This window comes from Balaenoptera physalus (assembly GCF_965194825.1).
Source record: "Balaenoptera physalus genome assembly, chromosome: 20".
Taxonomy (NCBI): Eukaryota; Metazoa; Chordata; class Mammalia; order Artiodactyla; family Balaenopteridae; genus Balaenoptera; species Balaenoptera physalus.
In genome coordinates this window covers 52,753,769-52,773,029 of record NC_138901.1, presented here as the reverse complement: position 1 = coordinate 52,773,029, position 19,261 = coordinate 52,753,769, and the positions used below count along the sequence as shown (strand labels likewise).

The following is a 19,261-nucleotide window of genomic DNA, read 5'->3' as shown; positions in this document are numbered from 1 at the left end:
AGGGATGCAGCCCCAAGTGTTTCCAGGGTCTGTGATCTGAGGAGATGGGGGTGAGCTGGGGAGCACTGAGGCCTTTGCTTGGCCCAGCACTGGCTGCATTACCAGCTCTGGGAATTGTTGCCACTCATGGACCCACCTAGCACTGCCAAGGCAAATTTTTGCAATCTCCCATCTTTAAAGTGTGGTACCCAATCACAGACTGGGTGGCCCAAATAAAACAGGCGTGTGGGCTTGGTCAAGCTGCAGTTTTCTGCTTTAGGGAAACAAGATCCTAAGTTTTTTGATACTTATACCTGGCTAGAGGATCTGGAAGACTTCCTCCCCCACCCTTCCCCCACGTGCCCTTAAAGACCTCATCCAACCCGTACTCACAACCACAGCCTGAGTGCCATGCCCTTGGTAACACAGACAGGGTCCCTGTGGGACCTACCTGGCCCTGAGCAGGTAGGCATCTTGTGCCACCCAACAGAGCTCCCCTGATGAAATGCCGGGTCGGCACACAGCCACCTTGGAATCAGCGAACTTCGAAATCCCACGCATTTCCTTACACGAGTGACTGAGGCTGTCTCCCTAAGCCCCAAGGACTTGGTTCTGAAGCCAACACCCCTGCCTCCTGCATCTGGCAAATGCTCAGTGTGCAAAGGAAATGAATCAGGTTTAATTAAGGACAGAGGCCCCTCATGTTGATCTCGTGGTTAACCATGACAGTGGATTGACAAGCTCATGGCATGTACAAGGCACGTCCTGGGACCCTCCCCTCCCCTCCCCTCCTCCAAAGGAAGGACAACTGCTTGGTGTGGGAAAGGAGAGGCTTTGGGATCAGGTTGGGCCAACGAGGATTGTGTGAGGTGGTCTTTAAGTCCTTATCTGAGGCTCCTGAACAGTCACAAATTGGTGAGTCTCAGGTAGGGGTCTGGGGAAAGTGAGGGAAGGGGGCCTGCCCTCCCCGTCAGGGGAGCTGTTTTCACCACCTGGCAAGTCTAACAGGCATCTAAGGCACAGACTGGTGTGTGTGTGTGTCCTGTACTCCAGACGCAGGGTAAGGAGCAGTTGGAGGGGCTTGGGGCCTGACTATGGGTAAGTGGAGATAGGCAGAAGCAGAAGAAAGTAAGCCACTGACTTCCAAAACATCCCTATGAAAAATCCAAAAGGGTCGTTAGTGTGATAAGGATCCAGAGAGTGTTGGATGTGAGCCGGGTTCTGAACCAATCTGTTGGGTACCTCAAGGCTCAGAAATACTGTTTCTTTACCAGAGCCCGGCCTGGGCCACCTGTGATTGCAGTCGTGGAAGTGGATTTACGTAGAATGAGTGTCAGGACAGTGAGCGCTCAGAGAATGCAGCCTTCAGAGGAGGGACCCCAAGGCCTAACCCCAAAGTCCTAGTCCCCCTGCCACCAGCACCAGCACCTTGGGTCTATTGGCCACGGCGCCTGGCTGCTTGGTCTCTGAACACAGCAGTGGCAGCAAAGCGCCCTTGGCTCTCCCAGCTGCAAGGTCAGTCCTTCACGCTGCTCCCAGAAACACTGGTTGCTTGGGGCGAGGCCTTTGGCTCCAAGCTCAGTGCTCAATCCTGCCTGGGACGGCTGCCAGAAGCCCTGTGTGCTGCCCGAAGCCTTGAAGGAAATAGAGATGCAGCATCAAGATGCAGGAGGGCCAGATGCCTGGCCAGCAAGGCCTGGGAGGGGCTGAGACCTCTGGGGAGTCTGGGAGGGGCCGCCAGTGGCCTGGCCGTTAATCTCTGCACAGTCAGGTGCCTATCCCAGAGGTAGGTTCCTCCCTGGCCTGGAAGAGTCCTGGACGAAGGCAGGCTGGTTCAAGTTTAAGGAGTTTGGCCCTGAGGAAGAGAGCGCTTCTCCACATGGAGCCAGCCCGGCACTCCAGACAGCTTCTTCAGCCTTCCTGGTGGAAACTTGCCCACCAGGGCCCAGGGCCTGGGCTGTTTCCGCTGGGTCCCTAGGAGCTAGTTCAGCTGGTCATACCCTGGTTTCTTTCTGTATAAGCAGAAATGCTGGATGAAGAAGACAACATCGAAGAAGATGGAGAAGATGCCGAGGCCAAACTTGGTCGGGTCTCCAAAGATCAGCGTCCACTGGTCTGTTAGCAGCCAGAAGGGATGGGATTGGTTTTGGTTTTAGGTTGGCAGCTCCTGAAGCAGCTGGAGCACGTGGGGCTGCGGGGGGACGGGGGTGCTCATCTGCCCAGGAAACCACAAATCCTCTAGCTGCCAAAGCCCCGAGGTGAGCCTCACCTTGGGGGCTGGGACTGGCTAGGATTCCCCGAGTCGAGTCGGGGAGGGGTGGTTTCCGGGAAGCCCCGCCCCGCCCTGTGCCTCTAGCCCGCCAAGTGGGCGGGCCTGCCGGCTGACTCACCGTTGTTGTAGGACTGGAGGGACATCTGCAGCAGGCTGAAGCTGCCCCCAGTGAAGTCCAGAAGCACGTTGCCAATACTCCAGCCCTCAGTGCTTTTGTAGTAAAAGTTCAAGTAGGCCTGGGCCAGACAGACGGAGGGCGGTGAGGGGGCTGAGTGGCGGCCTCCTGCACCTCGTGACCACCGCTCCAAACAAGAGCGGCTCTCATTCCTCCCACTCATGCGCTTGGACCTCAGCTCCAAAAACACAATGACCTCTGGGCTCCGACAAGCCTCGGCTGAGGGCACGGTGTGGGCGGGTCCTGGGGTGGCTGAGGGCACGGTGTGGGCGGGTCCTGGGGTCGCATCTGCGTGCTCGGCAGAGCCCTCCTCCTCCTTCCCTCGCACCTCCCAACCCCGGCAGAAGGATGGGGAGCTGCTGCCCTCCATCCTCTTCAGCCCTCCCTATCCTGGCTTTCCAGCAACTCTGAGTTTTCTACTCACCTTCAAATGGAGAATCTCCCCAAACTCAGCCTGGACTGAATTCATGTTGTGCTTAGGAACATGGCCTGGGAGTCCGATGGCCTGGTTTGGAATCCCAGCTCCACCATCGGAGGAGCTATGTTACCCTGGGAGAGTTACTTGAGTTCTCCCAGCCTTAGTCTCCCCATCTGCAGAGTGGACTTAACTGCCTCCTCAGCCCTGGTTGGGCTCTGGGGCCTCCACTTCGGGCTTCCCAGGTCCAGCCCACTTGCACATCACCCCTCTTCCTGCTGCCAGTGCCCTCTGGGCTTCTCTGACCGTTGACCTCCCTTCCCACCCCCCGGGGGGACGGCTTGGCCTCTGTAGTGGTCTTCTCCCAGTTAGCCACCTGTCAGTTCCCCTTCTTTGCCCTCTCCCACCCTCTTCTGTATTTGCTGCCACCTCTCCAGTCCTGGACGGTTCCAAACATCTCGAACTGGGGCTCCTGCCTCCCAGGTTTCCCAGGCCCGAGCCTTCCCACACTCAGGGACTGAGGCCCCACTTCCCCCAAAGCCTCCCCCCGACTCTGAAGCCGCCTTCCCAAGCGCCCCGGGACCTGGCCCCGCCTTCCTGGCTGCACAGTGCTCAGCCGGCAAGGTCTTCTCTGCCTGTGCCTTTGTGCAGGCTGCCCCGGCCTGGGGCGCCCCTTCTCTCTTGTCCACAGAACCGAGTCCTGCTCATCCTTAAGCAGATGGCTCTGTCTCCATGCCCTCCAGGGTACTGGCCCTGACTCTGGCCAAAATGCTCTCCTTCCTGGGCCCATGCAACACAAGGTTCCCTGTACTGGGAAGGCGAGTTAAACGCGAGGGCCTAGATGCAGCCTGCAGTTGGCAGTTCTTCTACACCTGAGCCTCTCCCGGGCCATTCCGCCTGCGGGGCAAGCTGTGTTTGACTATTAAGCTGTGTCTGACCCAGCTCTGAATAGGACTGTTTGAGTACTCGAGGGAGGGTGCTGAGGGCTCACAACGAGGACCCTGAATGGTGGTGGGCTCCCCCCTCCCGCCTCACCTTCCTGCTGTGGCTCGTCAGGGTCATCAGTTGGTGGTAACGGGTGGCGGTGGTAGGGTGGGGGGCAAAGCTGAAGTCATTAGAAAGGTGGGGCTGGAGAGAGATGGGAGTGACCTGCACGACCCTTGACTCTCAGAGCTGAGTGTGAGTCAGAGAAGCGGCCACTGACTTCCCTGTGGGATTCCCAGCCCCTGGGAAGAGCAGGTAGTGGTCACAGCCGGTTTTCTGTGAGGCCCCACTCCTGCTGGGCTTGCCGGCCTCCTCCCTGTAGCTTTCCATCCACATCTCACCCCGGCCAGAAGCTGCCCCAAGGGAGCCGGGTCCAGGGTCTGTGTCTCATCCCTCTCATGCTAACGGCCAGACCCTGGTGGTACCTGTGGAAAAGGCGGGCAGACCCTGGAGGTACCTGTGGAAAATACTTGACCAGCGTCACCGCCAGCTTGATGTAGGAGAAGCAGAAGAGAAACTGCAGCCACGTGGTGGCCCTGACCGCGGCCATGATCAGGGCGATGAGTGTGAAGAGCCAGGAGAGCACGAGGAAGCTGATGGCCAGCCAGGACACCCGCTGGTTGCCTCGCTGAGGATGAGACGGGGAAGGGGAAGGGGTGGGTGGGGTGCAGAGAGCCCAGCACCAACCGCACCTTGTCACTATCAGGGTCTCTGGTTCCATCCTCTTGGACTTGAAGAGCCCGTTTGCTTCTTGTTCCCATGTTGCAGAGCGGGGTCCCTCAGAGCCCACCAGGAGTGAAGGGTGCTGGGGACATGGCCCCCATCACGCTGGAGGCCTGGCACCTCATCTCGGCCCAGGCTCCTTCCACGACCCGAGGGAGCCTGATTGGCTCTGGAATCTCTTTCCCAAAAGCAACCCTCCCTCGTCTAACCTTCTCAGCAAAGGGTAAGAAAACCTAGAAGATTCGTGAAGGTGGGGGCCAAGCAGCTCTGGCTGGCCTGGTGTGTGGGAAGAGAACTCCCCAGGGGAAGTGGTGCACCCACAGGGAAGTGAAAGGAAACGGTAGCATCAGCGATGCCCTGAAATACACACTAAGGAACGACGTCCTTCCCTGCTGAGACAGCAGACGGCCCTCCAGCAACACAGCTGGGCCCGGGCTCCTCAGCCCCCCAGGACCTCTCCTGCTCCCTCCACTGCCACCCTGGCCACCCCCACCTGCTCACGGTCCCTCTCGCTGCTCCCTGGCCTTCACAGTTCTGTCCGCCGGCTGGGGTGCCCCACCTGGCCCTCTTCCCCATCGCCATGGGAACTTCATTCATCCCACGGACCACAACTCAGTGCCCTCTTTCCCCCTCCTCCCTGGCTGAGTCGTGGGGCCCACGAGCTACCTGTGCTCTCCCTGCCCGCTCAGCTCTCAGCCTGCTGGGTCATCACTGCCTCCCTCTGTGTCCCTCACCCCAGACCTGGGGCGGCCTGAGGACTTGGGCTTACGGGGTGTTCCCTGTGCCCAGCATGGGGTCTGGATAATAGGCCAGCAGATGTGAGTGAACGGACACATTTCCCTTCTGGGGGTTTCCATGTCTCCTGTAAAACGGCAGGTATGGGCAGCACGTGCTGCTGGGTGTTGGCCCGGGCAGCGCAGGCTGCGGCGGGTGCCAGGGTCACTGCTCACCTCGTACAGGAAGCACTGCACCATGATAACCAGGGTGAGGGCGACCGCGTGCAGGCTGAAGAAGACGTCATTACTGTCCACGGGGTTCACGCCATTGGGGTATTTGAGGAGAAACTGCTCCTGTTTGGGAGTGGGGAGAAGCTGGGGGGTGAGGGGTGGCCAGACCACCGGACAGCTCTGCCTGGGTTCCGGGGGCGAGCAGGGCCGTACCTTGATGGAGGGCACCCAGAGGAGGCCGATGTTGAACACGCTGTAGGCCACGAAGCCCATCAGGTTCAGGGCCACGAAGTCAAAGCTCAGACCCACGACACTGAGGAGGGGGCGGGGGGACGGGGAGACAAAGCAGAGCAGGGGGTGAGACTGGGGGCCGCCGGGGGCTGGAGGGGACAGAGCTCCCAGCACACAGGAAGGAGGGCCTGGCTCCCTCAAGGAGCGCACAGTCCTCAGGTCCCTTTCCATGCCACCCCCAATGCCACCGAACCCCACCCTCCTGGGATTGTCTGGAGGCTTCCTGCAGAGAGGAAGCGCCTCCCTCCCTGGTTCCCAGCTCAGCAGCCCCTCAGAGGCCCACGTTCCTTGGTGGCCTAGGTGTCCTTGGTGCATGAAGCCTGGGCCCTTGTCTTTAAAATCAAGGTGGGCCAGCTTTCGTCTCCGAGGCCGAAGGATCCAACTCCTGCACTGGGGCACAACTTGACACAAATTCCTCCAGGGCTGCGTGGACCAGGAGCACAGCAGATTCAGGTGGGCTCCTCCCACCCAGCCCCTTCTCCGCTTCAACCGAGAAGCCCCATTTTGTTGCTTTTGCAGGGAGGGGCTGAATTGCACAAGAGACCAAATGCCCAGCACTGCAAGTCCTACACAGGCGCTTAGAACTTTCACATCAGACCACTTTTAAGAAAGGACAGAAGAAAGAAGAGCAGAGGGGTAAGTCAGAACCCAGGCTGCCCACAGCCTCGTTGGAATGCCCGTCCTACTGGACCCAGGTGAAGCTGCACGTGAAGCTCCACAGGTTACCTTTTCCGCCTCCAGTTGGTGATCACCTGCGGGTAGAAGGAGATGGACCAGGCCACAAAGTAGATCCAGCCGATCACCTGGTTTATAATGCTGACGACATTGCTGTGGATCACGGAGAAGCGTATCCTTGGGCTGGAGAGAATGTGGGGACCGGGATGAGCTGGGGCTGGACTTCTGGAGGAAACCCCACGTGCCAGCACCATCCCCCTTCTCATCATTTAGGGTCCACATGGGCGGAGGCCAGCCTACCTGGTCTGGTTGGAGTGATTTCCGTGCAGATAAGTGGTAACTTGTCCAACATTTTGAGACGTCACTTGAAAAGAGGAATTTGTCACGCCGGGAGGGACCACAACCTGTTAGGAAAACTGAATCAGGTCCAGCACCCCGTAGTTACTGGGACCCCAGCTCCAGGCCATGCACTAGGGAATGGAGGGACAGGTCACACACAGACCCTGCCTTCTAGGAGCTTCCTAACAGGAGGGAGAAATGTTGGACTAATCAGCCAGCTGGAACCCCCACACATCAGTGTCAGACTTTCTGAGCAGGAGGGCCCTGCCCTCAGGCCCTCCCCTGGCTTATCTCTGAGGGATGGTGGGAGGGCCCTCTTCATCTCACTAGCCATTCGATCTCAGGCAAGTTATTTGAGCTCCGATCTTGGTTTGCTTATCTGTAAAAGGGGTAACACAAGTGTCTACCTTACAGGGTTGCTCTGAACGACATAACGTCCATAAAGCTTACGGCACCGAGCCTGACACGCAGCAAGCTGTGAAGTGTTTACCATCACTACTACCCTACGATGACTGCTATTACCTCTACTTCCGTTACTACGGACTGCTCTTCCAGATCCACAGAGGGATGTCTGCCCCACGCCCAGCCTGGCTGCCAAGCGACAAAACAGAAGAGGTGCACACACCAGACGCCCGGCAGGGAGAACATCCTTACCCTCATTTCTGCCCAATTTCATCGAAAGCTCTGCTCCAAGAAACAGTATTTGGAGGCCTACCTGCAACTTCTGACCTCCCAATCATGCTTCGTGATGCTCTCAAATCCCGAGTGTGGCAGGCAGCGGGTTGTACCTTCACTGAACCACACTGTGCCCCTGCCCCCATCTCTTTGTTCCCTCGATGATGCTTCAGGCCCTGCCTTCCACCCATGTTGTGGGCACCATGAGGATGCGGCTCACTGGACTGCAGTGGCTTCTTCAGGGACCCTTGAACACTGTCTTTCTGCTCTTATCCCTAGAAATCAGGGGGCTTTGGCAGGACAACTGAAATGGTGTTAAGTGGCTGCTGCAAAGCCTGGGATCCAATTCGTGGCCAATGTCTTGTGAGCTACATCTTCATGACACGTACTACTCTTGGCTCTTTTACTTTCCCATCCTCATTTGTTCTTATTTTTAGCAGATTTTCCTGGCAACTGTTGTTTGCATATTTCTAAGTGGCCACCAGGTCGCTTCTAGAACTAGGTAAGAGGAAAATCTTCCAATTGGAAATTAACTGATACAAGGCAGAATGAAATCATAACAATTGCTTTTAATTTTTGTATTAATTAATTTTTATTTTTGGCTGCGTTGGGTCTTCGTTGCTGCACGTGGGCTTTCTCTAGTTGTGTCGACGGGCTTCTCATTGTGGTGGCTTCTCTTGTTGCAGAGCACGGGTTCTAGGCATGCAGGCTCAGTAGTTGTGGCGCATGGGCTTAGTTGCTCTGTGGCATGTGGGATCTTCCTGGACCAGGGCTCGAACCCGTGTCCCCTGCATTGGCAGGCGGATTCCTAACCACGGCTCCACCAGGGAAGTCCTGCTTTTAATTTTTTTAATCAATAAACTTTATCTTTTAGAGCAGTTTTAGGTCCACAGCAAAATGTATTGCTATCTTTTTTCTGAGTGCTTTCTTTCTATGTGCCACCTGCAATCCTAGACATTTCATACTTGCTAGTGCTTTTAATCCTCACAGCCCTGTCAAGGAGACATTATTAACCTTCTGTCCACAGATGAGGAAACTGAGATGTGTCGGGGTGATGTACCTCACCTGTGGCTCACAGGGCAGGCTCCTAGACCACCTGCCTGACCCCCAAGTTCTACCCAGTGGTTTCCAAAGGCACAGGGAGTAGACAGGAGTAGTTAGAGAAAGGGATGGGTCAGGGAGGCATGAGCCTGGAAGAGTGGGTTGGTGCCCAGATAGGTCATTCTACAAACGGATCTGCCATTAAGCTAAAAAAAATAAAAATAAAGAAACTGAACTAGGGACTTTCCTGGTGGCACAGTGGTTAAGAACCTGCTAACGCGGGAGACATGGGTTCGAACCCTGGTCCGGGAAGATCCCACTTGCCATGGAGCAACTAAGCCCGTTCACCGCAAGTACTGAGCCTGTGCTCTAGAGCCCGCGCGCCACAACTACTGAAGCCCGCGTGCCACAACTACTGAAGCCCGCGTGCCTAGAGCCCGTTCTCCACAACAAGAGAAGCCACCGCAACGAGAAGCCTGCACACCACAACGAAGAGTAGCCCCCGCTTGCCACAACTAGGGAAAGCCCGTGCACAGCAACGAAGACCCAACGCAGCCAAAAATAAATAAATAAATAAATAAAATTAAATAAAATTCTTAAAAAAAAAATTGAACTATAACATATGTGCAGAAAAGTGCACCCAGCACCCAGATCAAGAAATGGAACATTTCCAGACCCCAGAAGCCGTGTTCTGTTCCCTTTTGGTCACCGCTGATCCCAAAAGGAAACTACTTTTTTTTTTTTACTATAGGAGTATTTTATTTATTTATTTATTTGTACAGCAGGTTCTTATTAGTTATCTATTTTATACATATTAGTGTGTACATGTCAATCCCAATTCATCCCCCCACCCCCGCCCCCGCTTTCCCCCCTTGGTGTCCATATGTTTATTTCTCTACATGTGTGTCTCTATTTCTGCCTTGCAAACCAGTTGGGAAACCACTCTTCTAACACCATAGATTTGCTTTGTCTGTGTTTGCACTTTACACACAAAGAATCATACAGTCCAGGCTTTTTTTTTTTTTTTTGGCTTAATGTTATGCTTGACTTTTACTTATTTTTAAAAGATTAATCTTTCCCTTAGATGTTTGGCCCTTAAACTAAGTGATCAGCGTCCATTCCTCAGAGTCTAAATTTGATCTGTGGATCAAGCCAGACCTCTGAGGGCTAAGTACCACAACCTGCTCTTAGAACCAACGGCTTTTCTTACCCTGCAGCAGGCCTCACACCCCGGGGCAGTAGGGGGAAGTTGTGGGAAATGGCCCTGTCTATGAGATGAGACTCCCCTCTCACTCAGGTCCTTTAGGTAGACGCTCTTTAACTGATCATGAGTCAATACTGTTTGCTTGCTAGAGGGCTCAGAGCTGATTTGCAGCTCATTTCTACGACCACACAGGGCCTCATGCTGAACCTCACCGCTATCAATTTCATCCCTGTGTTCATCTTGTCTGGTTTACTTTTTCCCCCTACTGATTTGTTTTAAAATCAGGTTGATTGGTAATTGGCTCAAAACCTTGGTAAGGTGGAAGCAGGGTATGTATTAACAGATAAATGTATAAAGACTATAAATAGTCATCACTATTATATCAGACAGCCTCTGGCACTGGTTTTTGGAAATAACACTCATCCAATGGGATCTCAGAACAGTGCTTTGCAAACTTTAATGTGGACCCAAATCATCTGGTGAATCTTGCTTATATGCAGATTTTTAATCAGTAGGTCTGGGATAGGGCATTTCTAAAAAGTTTTAGCGGGGAGGGATAAGTTAGGAGTTTGGGATTAACATATACACACTATTATATATAAAATAGATAACCAACAAGGACCTACTGTGTAACACAGGGAATTACATTCAATATTTTGTAATAACCTATAAGGGAAAAGAATCTGAAAAAGTATACATAAAAAAATATATATACATATGTGTATGTATAACTGAATCACTTTGCTGTACACCTGAAACTAATATAACATTGTAAATCAACTATACTTCAATTAAAAAGAAAAGATTTTAAAGCAGAGACAATGCTTCTAGTCCGTGGACGCTCTCTGAGCAGCAATGTCTTAAAAAATCATATTAAGAATTTCTTCTACATTCTCAGAACCATTTCTGCCTCAGATTTCTTACCGTCACCTTCCTAATTCCATCTACATAGCATAAAACGTCCATCCTCAGAGAGACTAACAAAGCCCAAATCTGAGATTTCTAGAATAATAGGAGAGGGGCAGCCCACGGTATAAAAACAAGGTGGCCTATTTACACAAGCACTTAGCTAAAATGTGTTTTATTATCCAGTAATTTTCTGCCCATCAGTTATGATTCATTACTTACTTCATCAGGGAGCTGAAGGATAGTAACGTTTTTTGAACGAAATGTGATTTCAAAAGTGATCACCAAGGTTGCATTTAAAGGACGCCTGTGGAGGACAAGAGTCTGGTTACTGCTGAGAAGCTGTACTCTGTGAGATCTCAACCAGCCCTCTGGATTTCACAGCAGGCCTGTCATTTCTCAAGCAATTAGGGTGAGGCACTGCTATGTGCTTGGCCCTGGGGGGTTGAGAGGTGGGGTCCCTGTGGCCAGTGAGAACACGAGGTGGGAAACTGGCTGTGAATGCCACATGAGGTGTCCAGAGGCCAACAGGACCATGGCATCTGCTCTGGTGGGAAAGGCTTCTGAGAAGGGTCAGGTAGCAGGGAGCAGCATCCCCAGAAAGCAGTGAGATATGTCTGAGTGGGAGCAGCCCACAGGGACCTCAAGTCTGGGCTTAGAGGCCTGGAGTTAATTTGGAAGGGGGTGGAAAGCCGCTTAAGGATTCTGCAGAGGGGAGAGTTGTGCTGAGGGGGTGATGTGTCAGATTTACAAGGTGTCGATGTGCAGAAGTGGCAGGATCTGGGGATGGAATGCGGGTCTGTCAGGGAGTCTTGGTCCCAAAGCTTTGGTTTGAGATCAGACATCCCAGGAGAGGTGAGGAAAAGGGAGAAGGGTAAAGAGAAGAAAATAACAGCGTTCCAGATCTTCATCTTGGGGAATCCTCATGGCTGGGAGGCAAGAGTTGGGCAAAGCAGGGAAGGATACAGAGGAGGTAGGCTCTCTGGCACGGTCTGGACTAGGTCGGCGCCCTCGTGCGGGAACCAGCAGAGAGCAGCTAGAGAGACTCTCAGACAAGGCTGAGCAGGAGGGCTGCACAGTGGGATCCACCCAATGCAGTTGGATGTGATCTCAGAAGCACTGCCAAGCGACTTCGCTCCTTGGCCCCAACCTTCAGGGCTCTCTTCAAATACTTCGAACCTTGGAAAGGACCACTTGGAAGTCTGGCATCAACTGCTGGTCACTCAAGGACTCTTCTCAGCTGGGGAAAAGGCTCACGTGTCATCCTCCTCCCACTGGAAGCAAGGATTCAGCGGTTGGGGAGAGAGAGGCTTTGGGACCTCGGTCTGCAGCCTAGGGCCGCTGCCTTTCTTTCCCTGGCTTGTCTTAAAGTGAAGAGGCAAGGGCATCACACTTAAAATATGAACAGACTTGAGCCGGGGGTCAGCCCTGACCCAGCTGTGGGGCAAACGAGCTGGGCTGAGGACAAAGCTGGGCCTGGGAACTTACGGGAGGGAGATGCTGACATTGGTGGAGCTTCCATTTTCCAGCTTCACGGTGGGAGGAACAGAGAAGTTGACCGTGGACTCTGGAACGACCCAAATCAGTGGCATGAGTCGTGAGGTCAGAGAACTCAGGCCCACTGAGACGCTGGGTGGAGGGCCCCTGACACTTGAACTTGTGAAGTCTGATTTATAACCACCTCTATTCCCTAGGCAAAGACTCTGAGATTCTGAGGGGCTGAGTGAGTGACGGGCCTGGAAATGCCCTTGTTATGCTCTTTCCCCTCCTGCTGCCAGAAACAGAGGGAGACACAGGCCTGAGCAGGAGATGCTGTAGCTTCCTCCTCCCCCACCGATGAGCTCTGAGGGTCTGTAGGAGTCACCCAGAAATAGAAACCATGGAGCCCAAAACCTGGTCCCAGTTTTTGGCCCAACTGGCCCAAAGGAAATCAAGCCACAGTCTGGGACTGGAACACGTGGGCTTAAACCACCTCTTCAGATGGAAAGCACAATGGTTTCCTCTGTTCATGGAGCTAAACTGGCCCTGCAGAACCGGTCCTGTCCCTTCCTGTAGTCTCAGAGAGACACCTGGGGCCCAGCTAACCTGTTTCTAAAGAACTGCCTTTGGGCTCCTGTACAAACCCAGCTCACCCCATTCATTGATCCCCTTCCGGAGGCTGACTCTGCTGGGGACTCGGGAGAGACTGGTGAACAGTACACAGTTTCACTATTGCAGATTTCTTCTTGGCATTAAGATGCTAACGCAGGAGGTAGACAGATAGGCCTCGGGGGTGAGGGAGGAAGGTTTGGGAAGCCAAACACTCCAGGGCAACTTGGCCACAGACCAGGAGTGAGTTAGCTTCTCTCTGACCTCTTCCTGTGTTCTCTGGGCAGCCCCCGCGCCCCAGGTGTTCTCAATGCCCCAGGCACGCGTCTACTTCACCTCCCTCACCTGAGGGCCTTCGCAGCATAAGGTGTGATCATGAATCTAGACTGGGCTGGGAAGGGGGTCCACAGGGGAAAGCAGGTGCTCAGTTTGATGAAGATGGTCCTTGTCAGGGTAGGGGCTACAGGTGGGGCCCAGGTCTCCTTCTCCCTCCAGGTCTCCCCAGACCCCTCAAAGGCAGAGACGAAGAACTGAAATTTTAGATGCTCAGGTTGGAAGGAAACTTAAAAGTTCCCTAATTCAACCTCCACTGTCTGAGCCCCTTCTCAGTACTCCTCCCTAGTAGTTTCTCTTCCTCTGTCCGGACACCTCGGCGGGAGCGGGGGAGGGGAGGGGGGCGCGGAGAGTAACCTCATCTCCTCCAAGGGAACCTGCCAGCCTGAAACTTGCACTCCGGGGCCTGGCTCTGTGACCGGGGACCTCAGACCCTACCTGAGCCGCCTTGTCCAGGCTGGCCTGCAGGTGGATGCAGATGCAGGCTCCAGCCCGTGCCTGCGAGTCTCCAAGCTGATTCCCACAGTCTGTTGCAGTCCCCACCCTGGCCCTTGGGAGGCCAAGCTGCTCAGGGCAGAGAAGGATGGTCCCCGCCCTCCACCCCCTCCTCAGGTGTATCCTTGGGGCCTGGAGGCAGCTCTGCCCCTCCTTGTTCACACTCACCCCTCTCATACCAGCCCGAGGCTCTGTTCTGGGCTGCACAGCTGAGGTAGGAGGACTTAAAGGTCCCTGCTATTACTTTCTACCTAGAGCCTGAGGACCACATCAGATAAGCAAGACCCCGCCCAGGACAGGGATACTGAAAGTGATGCCAGGTAGCCACCCACATTCTGGGTCCCTGGGGCTCTGCTGGGACTGTGGTCAGGGTGAGTGGGAGATCCGCATGGCCTTGACTCTTCCAGACTTTGCATTTCAAAAGAGGAGGTTGTGAGCTCTCAGAGAACCAGGTCAACGTTCAACCACTTCCCCTCACTTAGCCCCAAGGAAGACGGCAGCACTCAGCAGCTGTGTGACCGAGAGTAAGGTACTTAACCTCACTGAGCCTCCACTTCCTCACCTGTGAAATGGAGAGCGCAGCACTACCTCCCTCCCAGGGGCACTGTGAAGATAAAGCGTGGTGAAGTCTGTGATGCAATTTCCACACAGCTTGAGTGCGAAACAATTGCTGGTGACTATTCTTATCACCATGTAAACCCTGCAGGACATTTCTAAGTCCAAGATGGGAGGCAGTTAGGAAGCTGGCATCATATCATATCCTGGGAAAGCATGTTTTAAAGTTTGCCCCAGGGCAGGAGTCTCTGGACACCACATCCGAATAACCAAATGATTTTTGGTGAGACTACCTGAAGGCTCCCCCAAGGAGAGTCTTTGCATTTTAAAAACTAATCCTTATTGGCACATCTCCCACTATGCCTCCCACCCCACACCAGCCACTCTGCTGTACTGTGAACTCCCATTCTCTAATTACTGCAACAGTGAGAGACGGGCAACGTGATCCCTATTTCGGATAGAAGAAAGTGGAGAATCCCATGAGGACAAGTGTCCTGCTCACACAGCTCAGAAACGGTAGAGGCAAGATTTAAACCTAGGCCGGCCTGGTCCAGAGCGCAAGTCCTTGCCACTAGGTGGCAGCACCTCAAGATTCCACCCAAAGAAGTCAGGGGCAAAAAACTCTGAAGGCAAATGATCTCATCATTGGTCCTCTATTACCACTGCCGAAAGCAGAGACAAGACAGGCACAGCACAATGAGGTCAGAAACCTAATTCCAGTTACTTCATTTTATGGTGGCTCCGACTATTCTCTTATGACATTCAGGAAGAAGGGCAAAGTGATACAATGGAGCAGGGGTCCTATTCGGGTCCCATCCTTGTTACTTTGTAGCTGTGTGACTTTGGGAGAGACTTCTACCCTCTCTGGGCCTAAGTCAGCCCTCTGTATAATCGAGTGGTGGCAGTTGGATTTGTTCTTCTTTCCTAGGGCAATGCATTAGCATGACTAATAGAGCTTTATTTAAAGCGGGCCAAGTGTACACACTTTTGGGCCTTAGTCCCAGACAATATGATCCGGCAGGTCTGGAGTGGGGCTCTGGCATTCGTACAGAAGAACGCCGGACTCCATGGTGTTCTTTCTTTCTTGGAAGAAACCTCTTCTTTCTCGGAAATTGCTTACCCACAAGGTGTGACTACAAGGTGACATGACTGATTGTTTAACAAACTTGGAAGAGCTGATCAGATGACCTGTGTTTTCTCAGAGACTCAAGAGGCCAAATAACTGGAGCAGTGCACCCACTGAGCGTGATTCTTGGGAAGCTTTGGCAAGGGTTTGCATAGTTTGTATAAGGTTAATTTGGAAACTTTAGTTGGGAGTTTTAAGATGTATTTGATTTGTTTTTGGCTGCGCTGCAAGGCTTGTGGGATCTTAGTTCCCTGACCGGGGATTGAACCTGGGCCAGTGAAAGCAGTGAAAGCACCGAGTCTTAACCACTGGACTGCCAGGGAATTCCCAAGATGTATTTGATTTTTGACAACAGCCAGATGATCAAAATAATGGGCCTGGTGTCCTTGGAGGCTCTACACAGCTTTTCGTGGAAGGAATTTCAGCAATGTTTGGGCAGTGGAGAATTGATGGAATGATACAGGCCTCTAAGGGCCCTGCTCTGAAGGTCAAGCCTCACAAGGATGCACAAACCCTGACGTGTTTTTCGACAACCAGCCTGAATTCTGTGAGGCCCCTAGCCCTGCTTCACCCTGGTTCCTCGGTCCCTGTCTAAGGGAAGAGCTTTCTCATCGTACCAGGGGATGCCGGGCAGGCTCCTCAGGTGTCTACGGCTTGGCAGAACCAGGTGCAACAAGGTGACCACCTCACCTGCTTCTGCAGCATCTCCCAGGACCCATAACTCCCTCCGTGAGGTCCACAGGGTGGGAACACAAGCTCTTCTCTACAGATATTATCCCAGATTTTCGGAGCTCCACAGTTTGATGTTGGTGATACAGAAAAGGGAATAGGGGCCCCGGGGCAGAAGGCTAATTATCTGTGGAACCATCTGGCTCCCTGTAAAACTCCTCGACTCCAGACCTCGGTCTGCTCCACTCACTGGGTACCCACCTAGCCAAGGGGCAGGCAGACACATGCAATCTGGATGGTCCTGAACTTTTGGCGGCAAACAAGTCAGGCTACTTACTCCATTTCCCTCTTTATCCATTTCTAAACTTACCACATTTCTCTATGAGCTTCAGGGGAAAAAGGATAAAAATAACCAGCCACCTCCTTATCATGTTCCTCGATTTCAATGAACTAGGAAGAAAAACAAACAGCAAGAGAAGTTCAGGTTAAAGTTGGATTAGCTCAGCAACAAGAGGACAATAAGCCACCTGGAACCATGGCACAGACAGTTCATAAGGGACTTTCACTTCACACCTGTGACTTCAATGGGCTTTGTATCACCAGCTTGGAGAAGGGGACCCCAGGGAGGACTTATCTTTCTTTGACATGTGGGGAAATGGGCTCAGAGAGGCTAAGTGGGTTGTGTAAGGTCCCACCCTGAGGAAGTGGACAAATGCTGAATTTTTCCCTCTTCAACTGCTTTGTGCAACCTAGTAAACAGAAAGAAAGAATGCAACCTTATTGGCTGGGGGTTCTTTTTTCCAGAAGATATTAAAACTGTGGTCAGATATTTGACTTCGTGAACCTATAAACCTTAAGGAAATTAACTTCATTTCCTGTCCTGGGATAAGCGTCTATGGGTTAATGCCACCAACCAACCCTTGATTAGGACTTTTTTGTTTGACAAGTGTCACTTCTCTGGGACCGGCAGGGATCATTCACAAAGGGGACCCAGTGTGGGACAAGCCCCAGATCAGCCCCGTAGCAGCTCATTGGTTAAGTGAAGGAGATGGGTTGCTGCGTACCCATAACCCCCACGCACAACAGGTGAACCAAGGGTCAAGATGGGGCAGGTGAGCGTAAATATCTGTAACTTGGTTTCCACATGCTGCTTCAGTGTACAGTGCTCTGCCCCGCCACCTGTGACAGCCTCTGGGGATTCCTGCAAACTGTTGGAGAGCCATGAGAGGTCTGTGTGGAAACATCCCTGCCCCCGCTCTGGTTTCAGTTTCCCCAAAAGGCCTCAAGAACCCTCCTGATACTCCCCTTCCTCAAAAAAGTCTCCCTGACTGCTTCAGCCTGCCTGACCTCCACTGCCCCTCCGTCTCCTCCAGGGGCCTCTCTGCTGCAGCTCCCCCGATCATTGGGTCTTATCTCAGGAGCTTTCCCACCTGCCAGCACCCATCTCCCCACTCTCTGGCCTCCTCTGGGGGCCTTGCCCTTGGCGCTGTATCCCTGTGCTCTCTGCCCCTCTGCTTTCTGTACCCTGACCTGCGGGAAATTGCTCTCCTGTGTATGTGGAATGACCCCCCTCTCATTCTTGCCACTCTCTGCTCTTCACACTTGCTGATGTCCTCAAGCTCAGGATTCACTTTGTTCCCCAGGGCAGAGTCTGGGTTTTCCTTGAGAACTCAGGCGCAGAATCAGGCCTAACCGGCTCCTCTCTCATTCCACAAGATTGGAATGTAGACTGAGGAACTCAAACCCTTGGACAGCAGAAGTTCCCTGGTCCCAGACGCTGACACACTTTGGAGGAACGACATTAGGACAGATATAATGAACTTGAGAGATATGTGCTCGATTACAATGTTTCAAAAAGATCAGGTTAAAATTATACACAGGGACTTCCCTAGTGGTCCAGTGGGTAAGACTGCGCACTCCCAGTGCAGGGGGCCCGGGTTTGATCCCTGGCAGGGGAACTAGATTCCGCATGCACGCTGCAACTAACAGTCCACATGCCGCAACTAAAGATCCCGCGTGCCACAACTAAGACCTGGCACAGCATGCATGCATGCATAAATAAATAAATAAAATATTAAAAATTATAATTATACACAAAAACTAGTGTTTTGTGAATGCTACGAGGTAGAAATGGAGAATTTCACCACAGTAGGCTCTGTCTGGCATGCTGCTCTTCCTGTGTAAGTTCTATTCATATACTCTAGCCCTCACTCAGATGCCACCTGCTTCAAGAAGCCTCCCACTCCCAATCCCCTCCCAGGGGCAACCTGGGGTCAGGGGTTTCCTGTGGTAGCTCCACTTGGTCAGGTATCCAGTTAATCCTGGGGTTTTAATCCCGTTGTACAACCTGGAACTCCCTGGATCTTCTTCTCTTGGAGAAGTAAAACAGATAGTGGCAAGGAATGTGTGCCCTGGAGAGTGACTGCACAGGTTTGAACCTGAGCTCCCCATTTATTAGCTGTGTGACTCTGGGGTGCTGCTTAACCTCCTCAAGCTCCAATTTCCTAAAGTGAAAACAGGGACAGTGGGAACTAAATCATAGGACCTAAATGAAATGACACGTTAAGCAGGATTTGTGGTCCTTTTATCAGCAGTATTAAAATTTTAAGGGGAAGGGGTCGGTAAGAAAGAAAGGTGGAGAAACAATGATGTAAATGAAATACAACTGTTGCCTAGGGCACTTAGCAGGCTCTCACGAAGCCTAGGTTGTTATTTTCCTCAACATTGTTGAAAAAGGCAGGCCCCAGTAGTCCTCCCTTCCTCCAGCTTGAAAGGCCCGGAGGGAGGGGCCGGGTCTCGTCCTGCTCACTCCCCCGTAGCCCAGCCCGGCGCTCAGCACCCCAAAAGGAGTTCCTGACGTGGTCCTCTCAGTGTCTCCCCTCTGCCAAGCCATCTGCAAACTCTGCGACCCAGATTCAGGCAGCAACTAAGCAGAAAGCGGGGAAGGGACGCTAACTTGCACTGGAATAGAGCCTCCCACACCACCTCGGCAGCCCGGTGTCCCCTGCCTCCACTCACTACCACCCGAGCCCTTCAACCCGGGGGCTGTCCGGTGCCTCGAGGCCGGGACTAGTGGCCGGGGAAGGAACCCTGGCGCGGCTGAGGGAGGCTGGATGCGCGGCAGGCTGCCGAACTGACTTGCCGTGCCAGTCTCTAGGCCTCAGGGGGTCCGCCTGGGAAATGAGGCGGGGAGGCTGTCGGAGCCGCGTCGGCTCTCACCTGAGGTCCTCTAGGCTCAGGGGACCGACCAGACGGAACGCAGGAGCCGCTTCGGACTGTACCACCTTCCTCCGGCCGGCTTGACTTAATGTGGGGCGGACCAGAAGTCACCTGACTCGAGCCACCTGATCCGCGGCGTACAGGTCTCGG

At 53.3% G+C, this 19,261-nt stretch overlaps 1 protein-coding gene across 3 annotated transcripts; it reads right to left on the bottom strand.

The window, feature by feature from the left end:
* Positions 1-636: 636 nt before the first annotated feature.
* CTNS (cystinosin, lysosomal cystine transporter) lies at positions 637-19,259 on the bottom strand. 3 transcript variants are annotated; one of them, XM_082443559.1, is made up of 11 exons: positions 19,112-19,259; positions 16,263-16,342; positions 12,115-12,193; positions 10,849-10,933; positions 6,762-6,865; positions 6,513-6,644; positions 5,709-5,808; positions 5,499-5,618; positions 4,283-4,453; positions 2,370-2,487; positions 637-2,194 (listed from the first exon to the last, which is right to left on the bottom strand). In XM_082443559.1, the coding sequence occupies exons 2-11, from the start codon at positions 16,321-16,323 to the stop codon at positions 1,974-1,976; spliced, it is 1,191 nt and encodes a 396-aa protein (XP_082299685.1). In that variant the 5' UTR covers positions 16,324-16,342; positions 19,112-19,259; the 3' UTR covers positions 637-1,973. The 3 variants fall into 3 exon arrangements, with proteins under 3 accessions (XP_082299685.1, XP_082299686.1, XP_082299687.1); XM_082443560.1 differs by having other exon boundaries at positions 637-2,170; XM_082443561.1 differs by having other exon boundaries at positions 637-2,094; positions 19,112-19,258.
* Positions 19,260-19,261: the final 2 nt, after the last annotated feature.